Genomic DNA, 17,936 nt, shown 5'->3' on the forward strand with positions numbered 1-17,936 from the left:
CCCTGAATTCCGGTTAGTTTTACAGCCAATAGACAAGCGAAAGACAACAGAACCCGAATTTGTTTTTGTTTGCGGCTAGAGGACTCGGCACAAAATAACTACAATTAAAAAGTGACATGACTACAGACGCTTGTGAACCAGACGATGGTTTGTCGGGGGAGCGGGGGGAGACTAAAATTAGCAGAGCACAGGACACGGAAAGAAAACCATTACGGAGACAAAAGCGGGAGACATCATCTGGTAAAGAGTAACACAGGAACCGGCCTCATTCCTGTCAGATCCGGGCTGGATGAAAGGAAAACCGCAACACCTGGAAATAGCAGTGTTTAGCTGCAAAGCTGCAATTAGCAAGGCCCGAGAGACGGCCACCAGGTTCTGTTAAGTCTCTCTTCGCCTGTGAGAACCGGGCCAGAAACAACAGACGCAGGCCCAGAAGAGAGACTCGAGTATAAAATGTTATTGTCCGTACTCTGCGTGGAGGATCCTGTCTCGGAGAACATGGAATAATGCTCGCTGGCCTTTGCATTCCGACATCAATCATCTTACAACGCTGAACCATGTCGCCATTTGACTTTAAGTGGTTAAGACCATTTATGAACTGTGTGGAAGCCAGTCGTAAGATATACTAAAAAAACATCACACAACAAATACGGACGAATTCAGCACGGCTGTGATGCGGCAGCAGTCTCAGAGGCTGTTTACACTTGGCATTAACATGCGTTTTCGTCAATCGGATCACAAGTGGACGACGTTAATGCCAGGTGTAAACGGTGTTAAAAAAGTTTTGAGCTCGTCCACTTTCGACCACTTTCAAACACATCCAGAGGTAGTCGAAACCACTTTCGATCGGATCGCTTTGGAGTTGCGGAACGCATATGTGGTTGAATGTGTTCAAACAGCCACACGGGACCGCCTTCTCTCTGCCCATTTATCTAATCTGAGGTATTAAACACAAGTTTTACGTCTTCTTTTTACTTCTGGCGTGAACATACGATGAACAGCGCTATTTTTAGCCTTTCATTGATAAAACTATTGAACCATTGATCTCCGTAGTTTCGTTTTGAAAGCGTGTGAAAGTTGCGCGATCCTATTTCATCAATTGCGCCGAAAATTCAGAGAAAGCTCTTACATACACACGTACAAGACTCTGTGCAGCATGTTTACTTGCTAAACAAGCAGTAGACTTCGACATAATATAGTTTGCGTCCATATAAACTCATCATTACTCCCGCTTGGGTTTGAATGACAGCAGAGAGACTCGCCCACCGTCTTCTCACAGACCACCCCCTCACAGTATTCAGGACAGAAGTGGTCGAAAGTGGACAAAAGAGAAGGATTTAAATACCAGGTGTAAACGTAATGTGTCTCTCTCGTCCACTTATTATCCGATCGATGAAAACACATCTTAATACCAAGTGTAAACAGCCCCTTACTGTGGGTTCACACCAGATGTGAGTTCAAAGATTTGCGCGAGTAGATTACATACAAAGTCAATGCAAAGACGCGATCAGAGGCGTCCTTGTGTGGGGCAAGCAAATGCCGCAATATGGGCGGCGCGTTTGCCGCGAAAAAAAAAAAGTTATTTGCCTTAAACGCGTCTTTGCCCTAGTTGAAAATATTCAACTCGAGCGAGAAATTTGCATGACACAAAGTTAAATCCCGCGAGTAATCTAGAGCGAGTAACGCGATACCCCGCGTTTGGTGTGTACGTAACATTACTGTGGGTTCACACCAGCCGCGTTTGAGGCATCAAATTCACGTCTAGTGTGCTGCTTGAACATTTTGAGTTTACTCAAACGTGAAATTCTAGTCGTCGAGACATTCACGTGAAAATTCGCGTTATGGGAGGGGCTTCTGCAACTCCGCTCACTTCCTGTAATCACGTCACTACTAGAGCAAGCTGATTGGTCAACGCGGCGTGTTTTCCCGCCAAAGTTCAAATTTTTCAACTTGAACGTTTCCTGCGCCAACGTTTAATTCGTGCTAGATGCACAAATGAGGCGGAATCGCGTCTACCGCGCTAAACGCCTCATTCACGCCGCGAGACCTCCAGACACGCGCCAACGCATCTTCACATTGACTTAACATTGAAATCACTTGCGAATTGACGCCTCTACCGCAGCTGGTGGCTTGCATGCAAGAAAATAATGTAAGGCATGAATCAGACACGCAAACAATTTTCTAGATATTTTATTACTAAAACATCTCTAAAGGCAGCGCTTTTAAGTGTTCACAAATATTTCTATTTTCCTTTAAGAGCGAGTACAACATCGTGGTAGAAAATCACATCGGCCTTGCGTGCTAAGAACTTCATTATTAAGACACAAAACATCAAGCAGAATCACATTTAACACTTGAGGTCCCCTTAATGTTCGCTTGTATCCAAAAGTGGCTAGTGTAATTGGAAAAACTCATCTTTTTTTAGATATACTTGCACAATACTTGATCAAACACTTAAATAAGCCTCTACAGGAAAAAAAAAAATCAAAGACACCAAACAGGTACCATCACAAAGTACACCGGTCGGTTTAAATGACAATTTGAGACAGCATTGAACATAATTAAACAAAAAATTTTAGGTAAAGTGCACTGCAGCTATAAAAGTGAGCATTTAGTCGCTGGCTTCAGTGAATTGACTTTACTAATACGTGATCGACATCTCATTATTTATGCTTTGCTGGATAAAACTGATCTGCTACAGTATAAGAAAAGTTAAGTCCCTTCACTTGCACCTTCAAGCATCACGAGGAAGATAATGATGGACGAAAATCATATCAATAACCGTAAAGATGTGAAAGCAATGCATTTGTGTGTCGTTTACAAACAAGGTTGTGGCTAGAAGGTATACAGCAAAAGAAAAAATCTCGCCAGGTGAGCGCTGTTTAATCTTAATCCTACCCTCATTTCACGGGACTTAGGCCGTAACTGTATCCCATCTAGCCAAAAGCGCTGTTTTCAACTCAAAGCGAACCCTAAACCCAAATCTTGCTGTATCCCTTCTAGGCAAAACCAAGAGAAGCTGCTAACTGAATGACAGATTTTTTTAAAGAAAAGTGCCTACATAATACAAAATTTACACTTGGATAGGGAGCCATAACGGTTACCATCTCAAAATCAAATGGTCACATGACATCCTTGCACAATATCTACATCTCATCTAGGTTAGGACGAAATTCTATATATACACACACAACATATACATACAAATCACACAATCGCTTATAAACAAACTTCAGATTTGGTGACTTCATACTTACAGCGAATGGGTTAAGATTGAACACAATGGAGAGTTTTAGGTACAATTCTTTGGTGGAATTAATGTAAAGTAATATAAATTACATCTCACAGTGGCATCGTTTCTACATTAAGGAACTCCACTTTATGGCATTACATTAGAAAAGGAATGTATTGAATGTACGTGATAAAAAAAGAGATTTCTACTTGAATGCGGAAATAACAAGTGTGGGAAAGTAAGTTAAATAAACCTTGTTTAAAAGCCAGATTATTATCTTCATTATTGTATAACTAACTGGGTTATGGGCTACTAAACATGTTTGACTGTTTATTTTCTTACTAACAAAAAATAAACAGTCAAACCGGTTCAGCAGCCCATTAATCGTTTACATGATGTAATGAATAATAAGCTTTTGTTGGCACTTATTTTAAAAGGAACAGGTTGTGTGAATAAAAAAAAGATCATTTAATATCAAAACAAAAGATAACATTAAGAAATGTATTTTTCATTGGTTTAATGATAAAAATCGACCTTATAAAGGCTTAATTTTCTTTAATTTTTTACAATTTTGGGGTAAAACATAACCTGGAAATCTCTTGATGGTGTTTGCGAGATTAACAAATTTATCTTCGCAAACATTTCAACAGCTGAAATACTGAAGGCTTGAATGTTTCATTCACCATCTAAAATATTTTTTCGAAGCTGAATTTAGACAAGCTACGCTCCCTTTAAAATTCAAAACCGAATAAAATCTTCGATCCAGAAATGTACGTTAAAACCCAGCTATTTCATAAACAGTGTGCGGTCAAAACAACCTTGCGAATATGAACAGATGTACGGTCTCAAATTTGACGGCGTTCAACAAAACCCAACGTAAACGCACTCTTGAGCGATCACATCAATATTGAAACTGTTGTGTGCAAAATTGCTCGCAAACACAATCATCGTCCACGTATTCTTCATTTTGTCCGTGTGCTACACAACTGTTCAATGGTGCGACGTCCGTGAAACAGTCCTTACGTTCACTCTTTTGGTTTTCTGTACAGTGAGAATTTTTTGCATCATTTTGTACTAAAACTGATGTTCTCTCTGGCGTATTTCCAAACTTCAGTAAGTTAGTAGTTAAGACTGAGCTAAAATGTCTTTAGGTAAAAAAAATTTTTTAAGACAGGCCCGTTTATTTAAAACGACCAAAACGTATGTCCTTAAGAATTTCCGTGTGGCGCTCAGAAAAAGATAACGTCTTCCTTGGCGGCCTTCTCGCTCACAGTGTATGGGAGGGTGTGCTGGGTGTTCTGGGTTTTGGTAACGCCGGACTGGGCGTCCACGCAGCCGTCCGAAGAGCCGAGGGAATCTGTGGAGCGAGCAAACAAACAACAGCTCTGTCAGCTGTAAAGCTTAATGACTGTTTACACAGCGGTGCGAGACCGGCTCGGATTCAACAGGAAATGCCGGGTGTGGCTGTTTGATTACCTGAGTGTGACTGTTGTGGTTGGGGGGGCTGCGGCTGGGGGCTAACGGAGCGTCGTGCTTTTAAGTTTCCTTCTGAATCTCTCGCTGACAGCTTGATGGGCAATGTGTGCTTCATGTCGATAGAGGCTGTGAAATAAAGAAAAAATGTTTAAGGATTCATCCAATTCTCTGGAAACAACTAATAGATGATATAGAGCAATATGGTTGCCAAGTTGTTTAGAATTGTCTTTAGTGTGTTGCTAGGGTGTTAAGTGTGTTGCTATGTAGTTGCTAGGGTGTGTGGACCGGCATTTAGTGAGTTGCTATGCAGTTGCTAGGGTGTTAAATGTGTTGCTATGTAGTTGCTGGCATGTTTGTAATGATGGTCTTTAGTGTGTTGCTATGCCGTTGCTAAGGTGTTAAATGTGTCGCTAAGGTGCTTAGAATGGTTTTTAGTATTTCCATGCAGTTGCTAGGGTGTTAAGTGTGTTGCTATGTAGTTGCTAGGATGTTTGTAATGATGGTCTTAAGTGTGTTGCTATGCCGTTACTAAGGTGTTAAATGTGTTGCTGAGGTGCTTAGAATGGTTTTTTATGTGTTAAGATGCAGTTGCTAGGGTGTTACGTGTGTTGTAGGCACTGATCTATATAAATGACTGGATTGCGCATGACGTCACACTTGTGAAGCCACCGCGCCGCCATGTTGGTATACCCAAACGTTCTATTAAATCAATGGACGTTATCAGATTTTAATGATAAAACATCACTTTACTCGTCTTCGTTTTTATATGTGAACTTACCCTGTACATTATTACAACACAAACGTCCAAAGCATGTAAATAGTTATTTACTGAAAGTTGTACATTTTGCGTTTTAATCAGTTATTATAAATTCATCTTTATTACAGTATCAGATCAGCAGACAGACCGCAGCATATTTAGTATTAATGACAATAAACGTGCTCATTCTGAAATCTATATAAATAATCATGCTTTGTACCGTATGTTAATGCAATAATTTGCTAGTTTTGTAATTATGTTATCTAAACTTATTTAAAGAAATAACGCTGACCGTCACAGTGTAGCTGAATGTCAAAAAAAACTTTATTTATACCCGTGTCATTAACAAATGCAACAGACACACTCACCTTAACGGTTTTTTATAAATCCATTATCCTGCCCGATTAAAACATAAACATTGCAAATAACACCAGAATTAACAAATAATTAACGTACACATATCCTAAAAATTAACCTTGTGTAACTGATACGCTGTAAAGGGGGTACATTTTAATCATGATTTTGAATAGAAGTCAATGGCGCTCTCTGCCGGTTGGGTATACCAAGATGGCGGCTCGAACTCTGCGCTGGCTTCACGTCACGCAGTTACGTCAAGCGTTCTATGCGCAATCCAGTCATTTATATAGATCAGTGGTTGTAGGGTGTTAAGTGTGTTGCTATGAGTTGCTAGGGTGTTTGGAACGGCATTTAGTGAGTTGCTAGAGTGTTTGGAATGGTCTTTAGAGTGTTTCCATGCAGTTGCTAGGGTGTTACTTGTGTTGCTAGGGTATTTGGAATGGTCTTTAGTGTGTTGCTATTCCGTTGCAAGGGTGTTAATGTGTTGCTAAGGTGCTTTGAATGGTTTTAAGTGTTTCCATGCAGTTGCTAGGGTGTTGTGTGTTGCTAGGGTGTTTGGAATGGTCTTTGGAATGGTCTTTAGTGTGTTTCCATACAGTTGCTAGTGTGTTACTTGTGTTGTTAGGGTGTTTGGAATGGTCTTTAGTGTGTTGCTATGCCGTTGCTAGGGTGTTAATATGTTGCTACGGTGCTTAGAATGGTTTTAAGTGCTTCCATGCAGTTGCTAGGGTGTTACGTGTGTTGCTAGGGTGTTTGGAATGGTCTTTAGTGTGTTGTTATGCCGTTGCGTGGGTGGTAAATGTGTTTTAGTATGCAGTTGGTAAGGTGCTTAGAATAGTTTTTAGTGTGCTTCTATGCACAGTTGATAGGGTGTTACGTGTATTGCTATGTAGTTGTGAGAGTGTTTGGAATGATCTTTAGTGTGTTGCTATACCGTTGCTAGGGGGGGGTTAAATGTGCTGCAAAGGTGCTTAAAATGGTTTTAACTCTTTCACCGCCAGCGTTTTTAAAAAAAGTTGCCAGCCAGCGCCAGCGTTTTTCATGATTTTCACCAAAGTTTAATGCCTTCCAGAAAATGTTCTTCTTTAAATATATAAACATACAATATACCAAATGAAAGAACAGACCCTCTGCTTTCAAACAAAAAAAAACGTTTCATCCTACCTTTAGTGGTTCTTTTGCAATCAGCTTTTGAATATGGGTAGGTTTTTGCAAAAACACCATATTTTGAGCAAAAAGCAGAGATAATTCCATTTTTATGACGGACTTTTCATAGAGATCCCATTCAGAGCGATCTTTAAAACAGACACGGACATGCAGCAGCTTGCCATAGGGCAATACTTCCGGTTTTAAAAAGTTGCGGAGTGAATAATAGCGGTATTGCGGAAAGACGGAAAATCTCGTCATTGGCAGGGAAGCGTTTTCTCTTAATTGACGAGATATCTCGTCAATGGCGGGGAAAGAGTTAAGTGCTTCCTTGCAGTTGCTAGGGTGTTACGTGTGTTGCTATGGTGTTTGGAATGGTCTTTAGTGTGTTAGTATGCCGTTGCTAGGGTGTTAAATGTGTTGCTATGCAGCTACTAAGGTGCTTAGAATCGTTTTTAGTGTGCTTCTACGCAGTTGATAGGGTGTTACGTGTGTTGCTATGTGGTTGCGAGAGTGTTTTGAATGGTCTTTGGTGTGCTTGTATGCAGTTGGTAGGGTGTAACGTGTGTTGCTATGTGGTTGCGAGAGTGTTTGGTGTATTGATATGCAGTTGCTATGTTTAAAACGGCCTTTAGTGTGTTGCTGTGAGTTGCTAAGGTATTAAGAAAGTTTTTAGTGTATTGCTAAGTAGTTAGTGTGTTGCTATACAGTTGCTTTGGTGTTAAGTGTGTTGCTATGCATTTGTTAGGGTCTTTAGTTTTTTGCTATGCAGTTGAAAGGGAGCTTAACATGCAGAAAAGCCTATGAGTAACCAATTAAAACATTGCTCTGGTTGCTTAGTCAGCCGAACAAAGCAACACAGATGGGGCTATCTTTTTGTCCAACCAATGGCAGGCTAGTCGAGCATTAGGAAAACCAGTTCAACAATTCTTACTGACGTTTTAGTGTGCATCAACAATTTTTACTCAAGTTCCTATTGACATTACTTGGAGACCAGTGGAGGTCAGAACAACAACTAGTGTCTCACAGAGCAAAGTGTATATGCCCAAATTTCAACAGTTGTGCGTGCAAAACTAACCCAAGCTCTCTGTGCGGTGTGAACTCTTTCCCTTTCCGCTCTTCTCTTTGCCCTTGCTGAGGGCGGCGAGTTTGGTGGGAATTTGCTGCTGGACTCCGCCCTGCTTGTGGAGCTGGTTAGTGGTGCTGATGAGGTGGATGGGAACCTCTGTCTTTGTCGTCAGGGTAATACCGGAGCTCTCTCGACGAGAGTGGATCTCGGGACGCTCCGGGTAATCGGCGGGAGACACAGAATGAGAGGACCGCAAAAGCAACTTTGGTGGAAGATTGTCCCCTGGTCCACCAAGCTCACCGTTGTAACTTGAGGAAAACTGAAAAACAAAAATAAAGATGTTTAATAATAATAAAAAATATTATGCACCAAATTCTCCTGTTCATTTCTTGTGACTTACTTCATACAAACACATCAATAAATGAACAAATGCAAAGCATAATCATAAAACGTTTCGCAAGGACACAAATGTGATCTTTGAACTCAGCTTCATCTGTGCAACATTTGAATGCAACGTGAAGGAAATGCCAAGTTAATGCATCACATAGGGAATCCAGTCTGTTCAAAAGTCAGCAAGATCTACAGGAAGAAACCAAATTCGAAACACATGCTGCTCTTTGTGCCAGCGAAGGCGTTCTTTGATCTACTCGTGGACATACTTTGTCAACAGAGGCAAAAATGTAACAAAATTCAACGCAAGCCCACATGAAAGGACTAAGTTAAGCATGAGGTAAAGATTAATAAGGGATGTCAGTGACTGACAGTTAGTCAGCTGGCAACCCGCCAACCCTTTCATCTCAAGTAACATACTGTACATTACTTAGAAGGATAGTCCACCCGGGGCAAGTTAAAGTTACCATACCTTGCTAAAGTGTGATTAGCGCAGTTTTTGGGATGTACTGTACCTAGAACTGAACCTTGCAAATGTGTGCGAGCAGGTCGAACGATTAACCGCAAGTCCTCCAACACCCTCAGAGGTGAAGATTGAAAAAGCGTGTTACTGTCCAACACATCTACTTATAGGTGTGGAGAAGATTGGCGTGAAACTAGTGCCGCCCGAGTTGTTTCATCACGTTCCCACCTGCACAAGTAACAATTTCACCCTCCAATTCTATTAAATGAAGGGGTGGACGTTCAACTTAAATTTTGCTGAATTAAGTTCAACCTATAGGATTCTTGGTAGTGATGTGCAAAACTATTATTTACATTTTATTTAACTACATTTTTTTAACCTAACACATGTTTTTTTATGTAAATGCATTGCTTCTGCACAAACTGTCTTACAGTTAAAGCAAAAATGACCATTACCATGCTATTTAAAGTACTGCTGCTAAAAATGTAAATAAATAAATAATACAAACCGCCCCATAAAAAACCTAGAAAACCATGTAACCCAATTAATCGACTTGACAGTATAAACATGGTAAAAACAATGCACAATATTGAAAAAAATATTTCTGTATAATATGGTTTTCAATATGCAATACAATAATAGTTCAAGTTTGTAAGATCCATTTAACTTTATTAAAATATATTTGTATAAATCAAAAATTAAGAATATATTTGTGTATATATATATATATATATATATATATATATATATATATATAAAAAATTAAGAATATTTTAGAGAAAAAAAAATCTATACAACGTTGTTTTCGATATGTGATACAATAATAGTTCAAGTTTGAAAATCCATTTAACTATATTAAAATATTTTTGTATGTATTAAAATTTAAGAATATATTTGTATATATATATATATAAAATAATATGTTTGTATATATTAAAAATTAAGAATATGTTTGTATATATTAAAAATTAAGATGTTTAAAAAACCATTTCAATATAACGCAGTTTTCGATATGCGATACAATAATAGTTCAATTTGGTAAGCTCCATTTAACTATATTAAAATATTTTTGTATATATTAAAATATTTTTGTATATATTAAAAAATAAGAATATATTTCTATATATTCAAAATTAAGATTTTTTAAAAGAAAACATTTCTATATAACGCGGTTTTCGATATTCGATACAATAATAGTTCAATTTGGTAAGCTCCATTTAACTATATTAAAATATTTTTGTATATATTAAAAAATAAGAATATATTTCTATATATTAATTATTTTTTAAAGAAAACATTTCTATATAATGCAGTTTTCGATATGCGATACAATAATAGTTCAACTTTGTAAGATACATTTAACTATATTAAAATATTTTTTGTATATATTAAAAATTAAGAATATAATTTATATATAAAAAATAAGAATATATTTCTATATTTTAAAAATTAAGATTTTTTTAAGAAATCATTTCTATATAACGCGGTTTTCGATATGCGATTCAATAATAGTTCAAGTTTGTAAAATCCATTTAACTATATTAAAATATTTTTGTGTATATAAAAAATTAAGAATAAAATTTATATATAAAAATAAGAATATATTTCTATATAATAAAAATTAAGAATATATTTAAAATAAAAATGTTCTTCATAAAACGATTTTCGATAAGCAATACAAGTTTGTAAGATCCATTTAACTGTATTAAAATAATTTTTTATATATAATAAAAATTAAGAATATATTAAATATAAAAACCATATGTTTGTATGTATATATATATAAAAATTGAGAATATATTTGTATATATTAAAAATTAGGAATATATTTTAAAGAAAGATTTTCTATATAACGCAGTTTTCGATACAATAATCGGCAATACAATAATAGTTCAAGTTTGTAAGATCTATTTAACTATATTAAAACTTACAATTATATAAAGAACTTACAAGTTCAACTTTTTTTATTATTGATCCTCCTCCACACATACTCTCACCATGCATTTGCTAGTATCTCTGCTATTGGCATCAACCTGAAAACTTTGACTATACGTAACTTTAAAGTAATAAAAACATTTAGTGAATGATTGCGATATGCATGTTTGCGCTATTCCAATATGTTGTGCATCCCTAATTGTGAACTAACCATAATCTTGTCAGATTTAATCATCTTATCAACTTGGCTCAATGATCTAGAATTTAAAAAGGTTGGAAAAGCATAAACTTCTCCAACTTGCCCCGAGCAACATCAGCTGAAGCGTTTACAAAGCAGCGTTTGTGGAACACAAGCGGTTTTCTTTGAGACAGATGCTGCATTGTCTCCAAGTCCTGAGGTGCCTTCAGTAAATATAAGGTTTCCCCTAGTTTAAAATACGAGGGGTGTGCGAAGCTTTCCATACAAAAGCTTGACTGACATCACATAAACAATTAGGACTGGCCGCATTCCAGCGCCTGTATTAATGAAAGCTTGCTGGCAGGTAATTATACGTTGTGGTTTTCCCATCTGAAATTTCCCTGGATACTTTGAGCAAATATTCACTTGGAGCTCTTGTGCTGTGCATGGGCCGAAACGTCGCTACTAAATCACTTTGCTAAATACCCGTTTCTGAAGGGTCGCTTGGTTTTTAAACCTCGGACGGCAGTAAAATCAAGCAAACCTTGGTTCACAAAAACAGACTCCATGGAAACAGGAGCATGAGAGTTTATGACGCTCGAGTGACTATAAATCATTACAAAATACATCAAAGTTGAATTTTAAGATCAGATGCGAGTACGTTAGCAGGAACGCATATGAAATATAAAACAACTCGGCAGTAAAAAGAAAGAAACCAATTTTATGCTTAGAAAGCTCTAAGAAACGCTAAATACGACAGGAAATGAGTCAGTCGTGAGTAACAAAAGAATTGGCATGGTCAAAAAAAAAAACAATACAACGCTACATATCGCACCTGACAGCCGAGATGGTAATAAAACAATCCAGAGTATAATAAAACAAAACTGTGGAAAGTTGAAGCTCAAACAAAAGAATAGCACACCGTAAAATCGTAACAACGTCATAAAAACTTGGTTAATATGTAGCCTACATTAGCAACTGTGAATGTGAGTTTCGCAAAACAAACAATCCTGCCAACTTCAGACAGACAAAACTATAAACAAACCAAATTGTTGGTTTTTATTCAACACCGCCGACCAATCGGACTGCAAGAAATTCCAGCATCATGTTGACTCTATTATACATTGTTTTGTTGCTATAAAACTCGACTATTACGTTTAAATGGCACACGGTATATAATCACAAGGCCTTCACCCCTGGCAACATAGTCAGGTGGTTACTATGCACAGATGACTGCTGTAAACTGCGATAAGCGCAGATCACAGGAAATCTGACAAGGCCGGGCGTGACTGGACGTGCCTGCATGACCTCACATGCATACAATGAATTGCAAAGTTGCGGTAACTTAGTGCAAGAGGGACGTTGATTCGACTTTCAGTGCATTCAATATATCATGGGGTCAAACCCATGACCTTTGCATTGTCAATTCAACTCAGTTACAAGAACTGACAAATAGAGATGCTAAATTGTCTCGAGATCACCTTGGCTTTTCTCATTCTTAAGTTTTATAAGTATAAGCAATAAGAACAAGGATACTTGCGTTTGCAAACTATACTTTATTCTAACTATATGGAAGATGGGAACGGTTTGTATAACCCTATCAGCTTCATCTCACACCGAGGAAATCGCACAATATGTGGCTTTGTTAAACTTTGTTTGCACATCGACTGGCTGTTCTGTGAGCGAGCTGGCTAGGACTGTTCAAACAGCGCTCATCCAAGTCTCTTATTTCCCATAGATCTGCTTGGGTAATCTTGCAGGTTCATCTGAGAACAGGTTGGGCAGGGTGGCAGGTAAATCATCAAGACTTTAGCATGAAGTCGAGCGGCTTTCTTGCCTCACAGTGGCACATTGTTTGCTCAATTGTGCCGGTACGGCGGTGCAGAAAGGAGAGCGTGGGAAATGCAGAAGCTTTATAAGCTGGCACACCTGCACTTGAAATAAATAATAACATATGTGACAACGAACGGGAACAGAAAGGTGACATCATTCAATTTCTATGTGTGACAGTTCCTGTTGTCTTGAATGCATGAGTGCAGAATGACATAAAACTGCATTCAAGAAGACTTTAAACAAATGGTCAGGCATTGCTATGGAGGTTTAAGCACGTTGCTAAAGTGTTTTTATGCATTTTACATTTTATCAGTATGTGTTTTCCTTGGGAATCAAACCCATGATCCCTTGCAAGCTACAGGAATGAAGCTACAGGAACAAAAGATGACTTCCTGGCCTCTATATAGTGTCGTAGCAATGCCTATAAAGGAACTTGTACCCACACTTGTGTCTTGGCCACTTGAGAGCGCATGCCGCAGTGCAGTGCCCCAAGGATTAGTCAATTTTCTTTAAAAAAAAAAAAATCCAGATAATTTACTCACCACCATGTTATTCAAAATGTTGATGTCTTTCTTTGTTCAGTTGAGAATAAATTGTGTTTTTTGAGGAAAACATTTCAGGATTTTTCTCATTTTAATTGACTTAATGGACCCCAACACTTAACAGTTTTAATGCAGTTTAAAATTGCAGTTTCAAAGGACTCTAAACAATCCCAAACAAGGCATAAAGGTCTTATCTAGCAAAACGATTGTCATTTTTGGCAAAAATATGCACTTTTAAACCACAACTTCTCGTCTTCCACCGGTCGTGTGACACGCCAATGCGACCTCACGTAATGCGTCATCACCTCAAGAGGTCACGGATGATGTATGTGAAACTACGCCCCAGTGTTTACAATTGTGGAGAAAGAGGACCGTTCTGACGTTGTTGTATGTTGAATGATACTAATAAATGTCTTTGTGTCAGTTTACTGTTTAAAATGGTCCGCAAATGTGCGTTTCATATATGTAACACGTGACCTTTCCACATCATTACGAAATTGCGTGAGGTCGCAGGTTTAAAAGTGCATATTTTTGCCAAAAATGACAATCGTTTCACTAGATAAGATCTTTATGCCTTGTTTGAAATCGTTTAGAGTCCTTTGAAACTGCAATTTTAAACTGCATTAAAACTGTTAAGTGTTGGGGTCCATTAAAGTCCATTAAAATGAGAAAAATCCTGGAATGTTTTCCTCAAAAAACATAATTTCTTTTCGACTGAACAAAGAAATACATCAACATTTTGGAACACCTGGTGGTGAGTAAATTAACCGGATTTTTTTTAAGAAAATGGACTAATCCTTTAATCCACACTATCGCAAATACTGCTTCAGAGCCGTATTCAAGCCTAAGCGTATCCTATCATGCATGTTCTGGATGTCAATCGTGAGACTTTTATTGTGAATTAATTGTGTATAAAGGAACTACTTAAGGTGATCAAGTGCGATGACTGAAAGTGTGGTTATTTGGATGCAGCGTTGGCGACAGAAAGTGCTTCTTGACATTACAAGGTCTTAAGGAGCGCCCCTCACCTGTCCAGCTTCCTGCGCGAACAGCGCGGGCGGCATCGTGTTGTGCTTCCTCAGCTTCCGCTGATCTTCAAGTCGCTCCCTTTCTTTCTCCACGGCTCGTGTCGACTCCCGCAACCGTTCCAGGTCTTGCTGGTACGTCTGCTTCTGACGTTCCAGCTCCTGCCTTTCCTCGGCAAGCCGAGCTTCAAGTCTCTGGCATTCCTGTTCTCTCTCCTTCAGCCTCAGCTCGGCCGCCTCGGCCTGTCGCCTCTGCTTTTCGCGCTCCCGCTCCCAGCGCATCTGCTCCTGCCTGTGCTGGCTCTGCAGGCGCTGGAAGTTTGCCATCTCCTCGCGATGCTTCTCCAGGTTCCTCTGCTTCTCCTGCTCGAGGAGGACGTCCGTGCCGCGGCTCCGGCTGCCGGGGCGCTCCCGCTCGGCGGCGAGGAGCGAGGCCCGCTGGAGCTCGATGTGGCTGTCTTGCTGAGATACGATGGCCTGGGGAGGACAAAGGGGGAGATTTAATGTTTGGATAGCTGTTAAGAGATATTCTTGGTAGACGGTGTCATGTATTCTCAGCTGCTTGCTTTGGTAAGAAAGTGTCTGCTGAGAATGTAAATGCAATTTGTGCAAGACGAACAAGTGAACAAACAAATTACCAGATGACTAAACAAATGAAAAAAAAAGGAGAGGTCGACAGCAAAACAGACAAAGCAGACAAATAAAGGTAACTTTGGTCCTACACACAGTGACCGAAACATGAACTGCCTTAAGGGGAGAAACACCTAACACCAAAACTTCTTTTTGTGATCTTATCTATGCATGATTCACGGCATCATTTCCTATACAAAACGCTGTTAGTGAGTGACACATCATCTGGTCAGTGTGTTTTACCTGTAGACTGTAAAGTCCCTGAGACAGCAGGAGGACTCGCTCGTAAAACTGGATAAACAGGAAGACAATGACAGTATTAGTGCCAGGATAATTCAGATATTCAAAGGAATCGTTCTCACCGTCGATACAATACCAGCATACCTGCCAGGTTAAGTATCGCTGCATTAACCGCAGATAAGGTGCGGCGAACGCAAAGGTTACTATTTCAAAAATGCATTGGGTTATTGTTTTATATACAACGTGACATTAATTTCCCACGGGAACCGATTGAATTCAAGTGTGCGTGTGTGATGCGAACGTATACCGTACCTCAGTATCAGGAAATTTAAAGGTGGGCTTTTTGTGGGGGGCAGGTGAGGAGGTCTCATCCTGTAAGAGAAGGGGTGCAAATGGTTTATATAAACAGTGATATTTGCACAAAAAAACCACACAAAATAAATGGACAATAAAGGACAAAATACGTCATTTCCGACATTTTTGCAGTATGTTTTAACATTTTGAGTTAAAGGTGCACTGTGTAAGTTTTAGGAGGACAAAAATGCAATATAATATTACTAGTAGACCTTACATAATGAACCGTTATGTATTTATTACCCAAATTTTTTTTATCTACATACTACGCGGGTCCCCTTACATGGAAGTCGCCATTTTGCGCCACCATGTTCCTACAGTACGGACTGCTTTACAGAGTTCGTTTCGTCACTACGCTATCTCAGACAACGATGTGTTTGTCCAATGGTGGCTACCGTAGCTTCTCTATGCGTTTCGAAAAGGAGGGGGTGAGTTGTGGACTGAGTCGCTGGGTGCAATTCGCAATCTTACTACTAGATGCCGCTAATATTTACACACAGCATCTTTAAAGGAAAACACCAACGTTTTTTAATATTTTATTATGTTCTTGCCTCAACTAATACGTAATAATGCATACCTATCTTTTTTCACTACGTGCACTTAATCTTTGTACAGCGCATCGTGAATGTGTTAGCATTTAGCCTAGCCCCATTCATTGCTTAGGATCCAAACAGCGATGAATTTAGAAGCCACCAAACACTTCCATGTTTCCTTTATTTAAAGACTGTTACATGAGTAGTTACACGAGTAAGTATGGTGACACAAAATAAAATTGATTTTTAACCGCCTCAGTGCGCAGTAACATCATCACTCCTGACTCCTCCCCCCTTTCTCAAACTTCCGTCAATATTACTGCACCCGAGGTCGAAGTGCTGCAAACTAAGTGCTCTTCGACCATACAATACAGTTTTCGTTTTTTATCCGGCCACGTTTTATTTTGTGCCACCATACTTACTCGTGTAACTACTCATGTAACAGTCTTTAAATAGAGAAAACATGGATGTGTTTGTTGGCTTCTAAATTCATCCCTGTTTGGATCCTAAGGAATGAATGGGGCTAGGCTAAATGCAAACACATTCACGACGCGCTGTACAATGATGAATTGCACGAATTGAAAAAATATAGGTATGTATTAATTCATCTAAGTTGAGGTAAGAACATAGTAAAATATTGAAAAATGGTGGTGTTTTCCTTTAAAGCTTGCACATTAATGTTTCAGAGTAAATAAAAGTACTTTATTGACAAGTATTGTGAATCGTGCATACTCCATTCCTTATATCCATCCAAAATACAATTAAAAGGAGCTTAGAAAAGATATTTGCGAGTCCCTGTTCTTATATCGTGACCCTTATTATTATTATCATCATCAGTGTCCTACTAAATCCCACCCCCTAACTGACAGAGAAATCCCTGCCCCAAGCATAATTCAGTGTTTGGTAAACACTACATCATGTGTGTTGTGTGTTGAAGTACCAGCAGACAGATCTGCACACATGCGTGTTTGTTCTCTCACCGGCTCATCTTGGTTTTGATAGGCTTGGTTTTCTTTGATCTGCGGGTCTGAGCTGGCCCATTCGCCGGGTACCCTAGATCTGGCTGACGCTCTGGAGACCTTCTTCTTCTTCATACTGCCATCTGTGTCAACACACACGAACACAAACACACGTGTTGAATGTATATAGACAGTAGAGCAGTACTACAACTTCACAGAATTGCCTGGCCCATCCTTATGTGATGAGTGAAAGGGATTCTGGGTAATTTCTTTAACGGTATTATATTTATCAACTTGTCAAAATAACATCTAATGCCATATTTATTAAAGAAAAATATGTGACACTTACTTTTGGGAAGTATTGCAGGAGCGCTGTCGTATCCACCGAAGGTGTCCGCTCTGCGAGGAAGCATGCTTAAACCAGGACTCTGGTTTCCGGTAGTCTGAGGCGTTTCTGTCACACCAGATGCCAGGAGGTTCTGAAGGTTCTCCACTATAGAGGAACACATGTTTTAGAGATTGAAAATACAAGCATACGCTTTAGATAAAAGTTTGCCTTGATGCTTAAATGTAAATGTTTTTTTTTTTTAATTCAGTACTGGCTAAAAGTTTGAAAATATTTGATTGAAATGTTTCTCATGATCTTAAAAAAGGGTGCATGTTCAAATGTGGCAAAAATATACTTATTCATTACTTTCATTAGAAAACAAACATTTTTGAAATGTCTTCGACTGAATACTGGGGAGCCAAATAAGGAGCCAGTAAGAGCCGAGGGACAAATGGAGTGGAATGGATTAAGTTACAGTAAAACACAGTA

General features: G+C 38.8%; 1 protein-coding gene across 3 annotated transcripts in view; it reads right to left on the reverse strand.

The window, feature by feature from the left end:
• Positions 1–2,174: 2,174 nt before the first annotated feature.
• arhgef18b (rho/rac guanine nucleotide exchange factor (GEF) 18b) overlaps positions 2,175–17,936 on the reverse strand; it is a 44,321-nt gene continuing 28,559 nt past the window's right edge. For all 3 annotated transcript variants that reach the window (XM_065244540.2, XM_065244538.2, XM_073813450.1), the window contains 8 exons: positions 17,469–17,612; positions 17,141–17,262; positions 15,586–15,645; positions 15,277–15,324; positions 14,407–14,880; positions 8,047–8,356; positions 4,709–4,834; positions 2,175–4,589 (listed from right to left, as the gene is read on the reverse strand). In XM_065244540.2, coding sequence (XP_065100612.1) covers positions 4,462–4,589; positions 4,709–4,834; positions 8,047–8,356; positions 14,407–14,880; positions 15,277–15,324; positions 15,586–15,645; positions 17,141–17,262; positions 17,469–17,612 — 1,412 coding nt within the window. In that variant the 3' untranslated portion in view covers positions 2,175–4,461. The remainder of the gene's footprint in view (positions 4,590–4,708; positions 4,835–8,046; positions 8,357–14,406; positions 14,881–15,276; positions 15,325–15,585; positions 15,646–17,140; positions 17,263–17,468; positions 17,613–17,936) is intronic.

The sequence above is a fragment of the Paramisgurnus dabryanus genome, chromosome 24, assembly GCF_030506205.2.
Source record: "Paramisgurnus dabryanus chromosome 24, PD_genome_1.1, whole genome shotgun sequence".
Taxonomy (NCBI): domain Eukaryota; kingdom Metazoa; phylum Chordata; class Actinopteri; order Cypriniformes; family Cobitidae; genus Paramisgurnus; species Paramisgurnus dabryanus.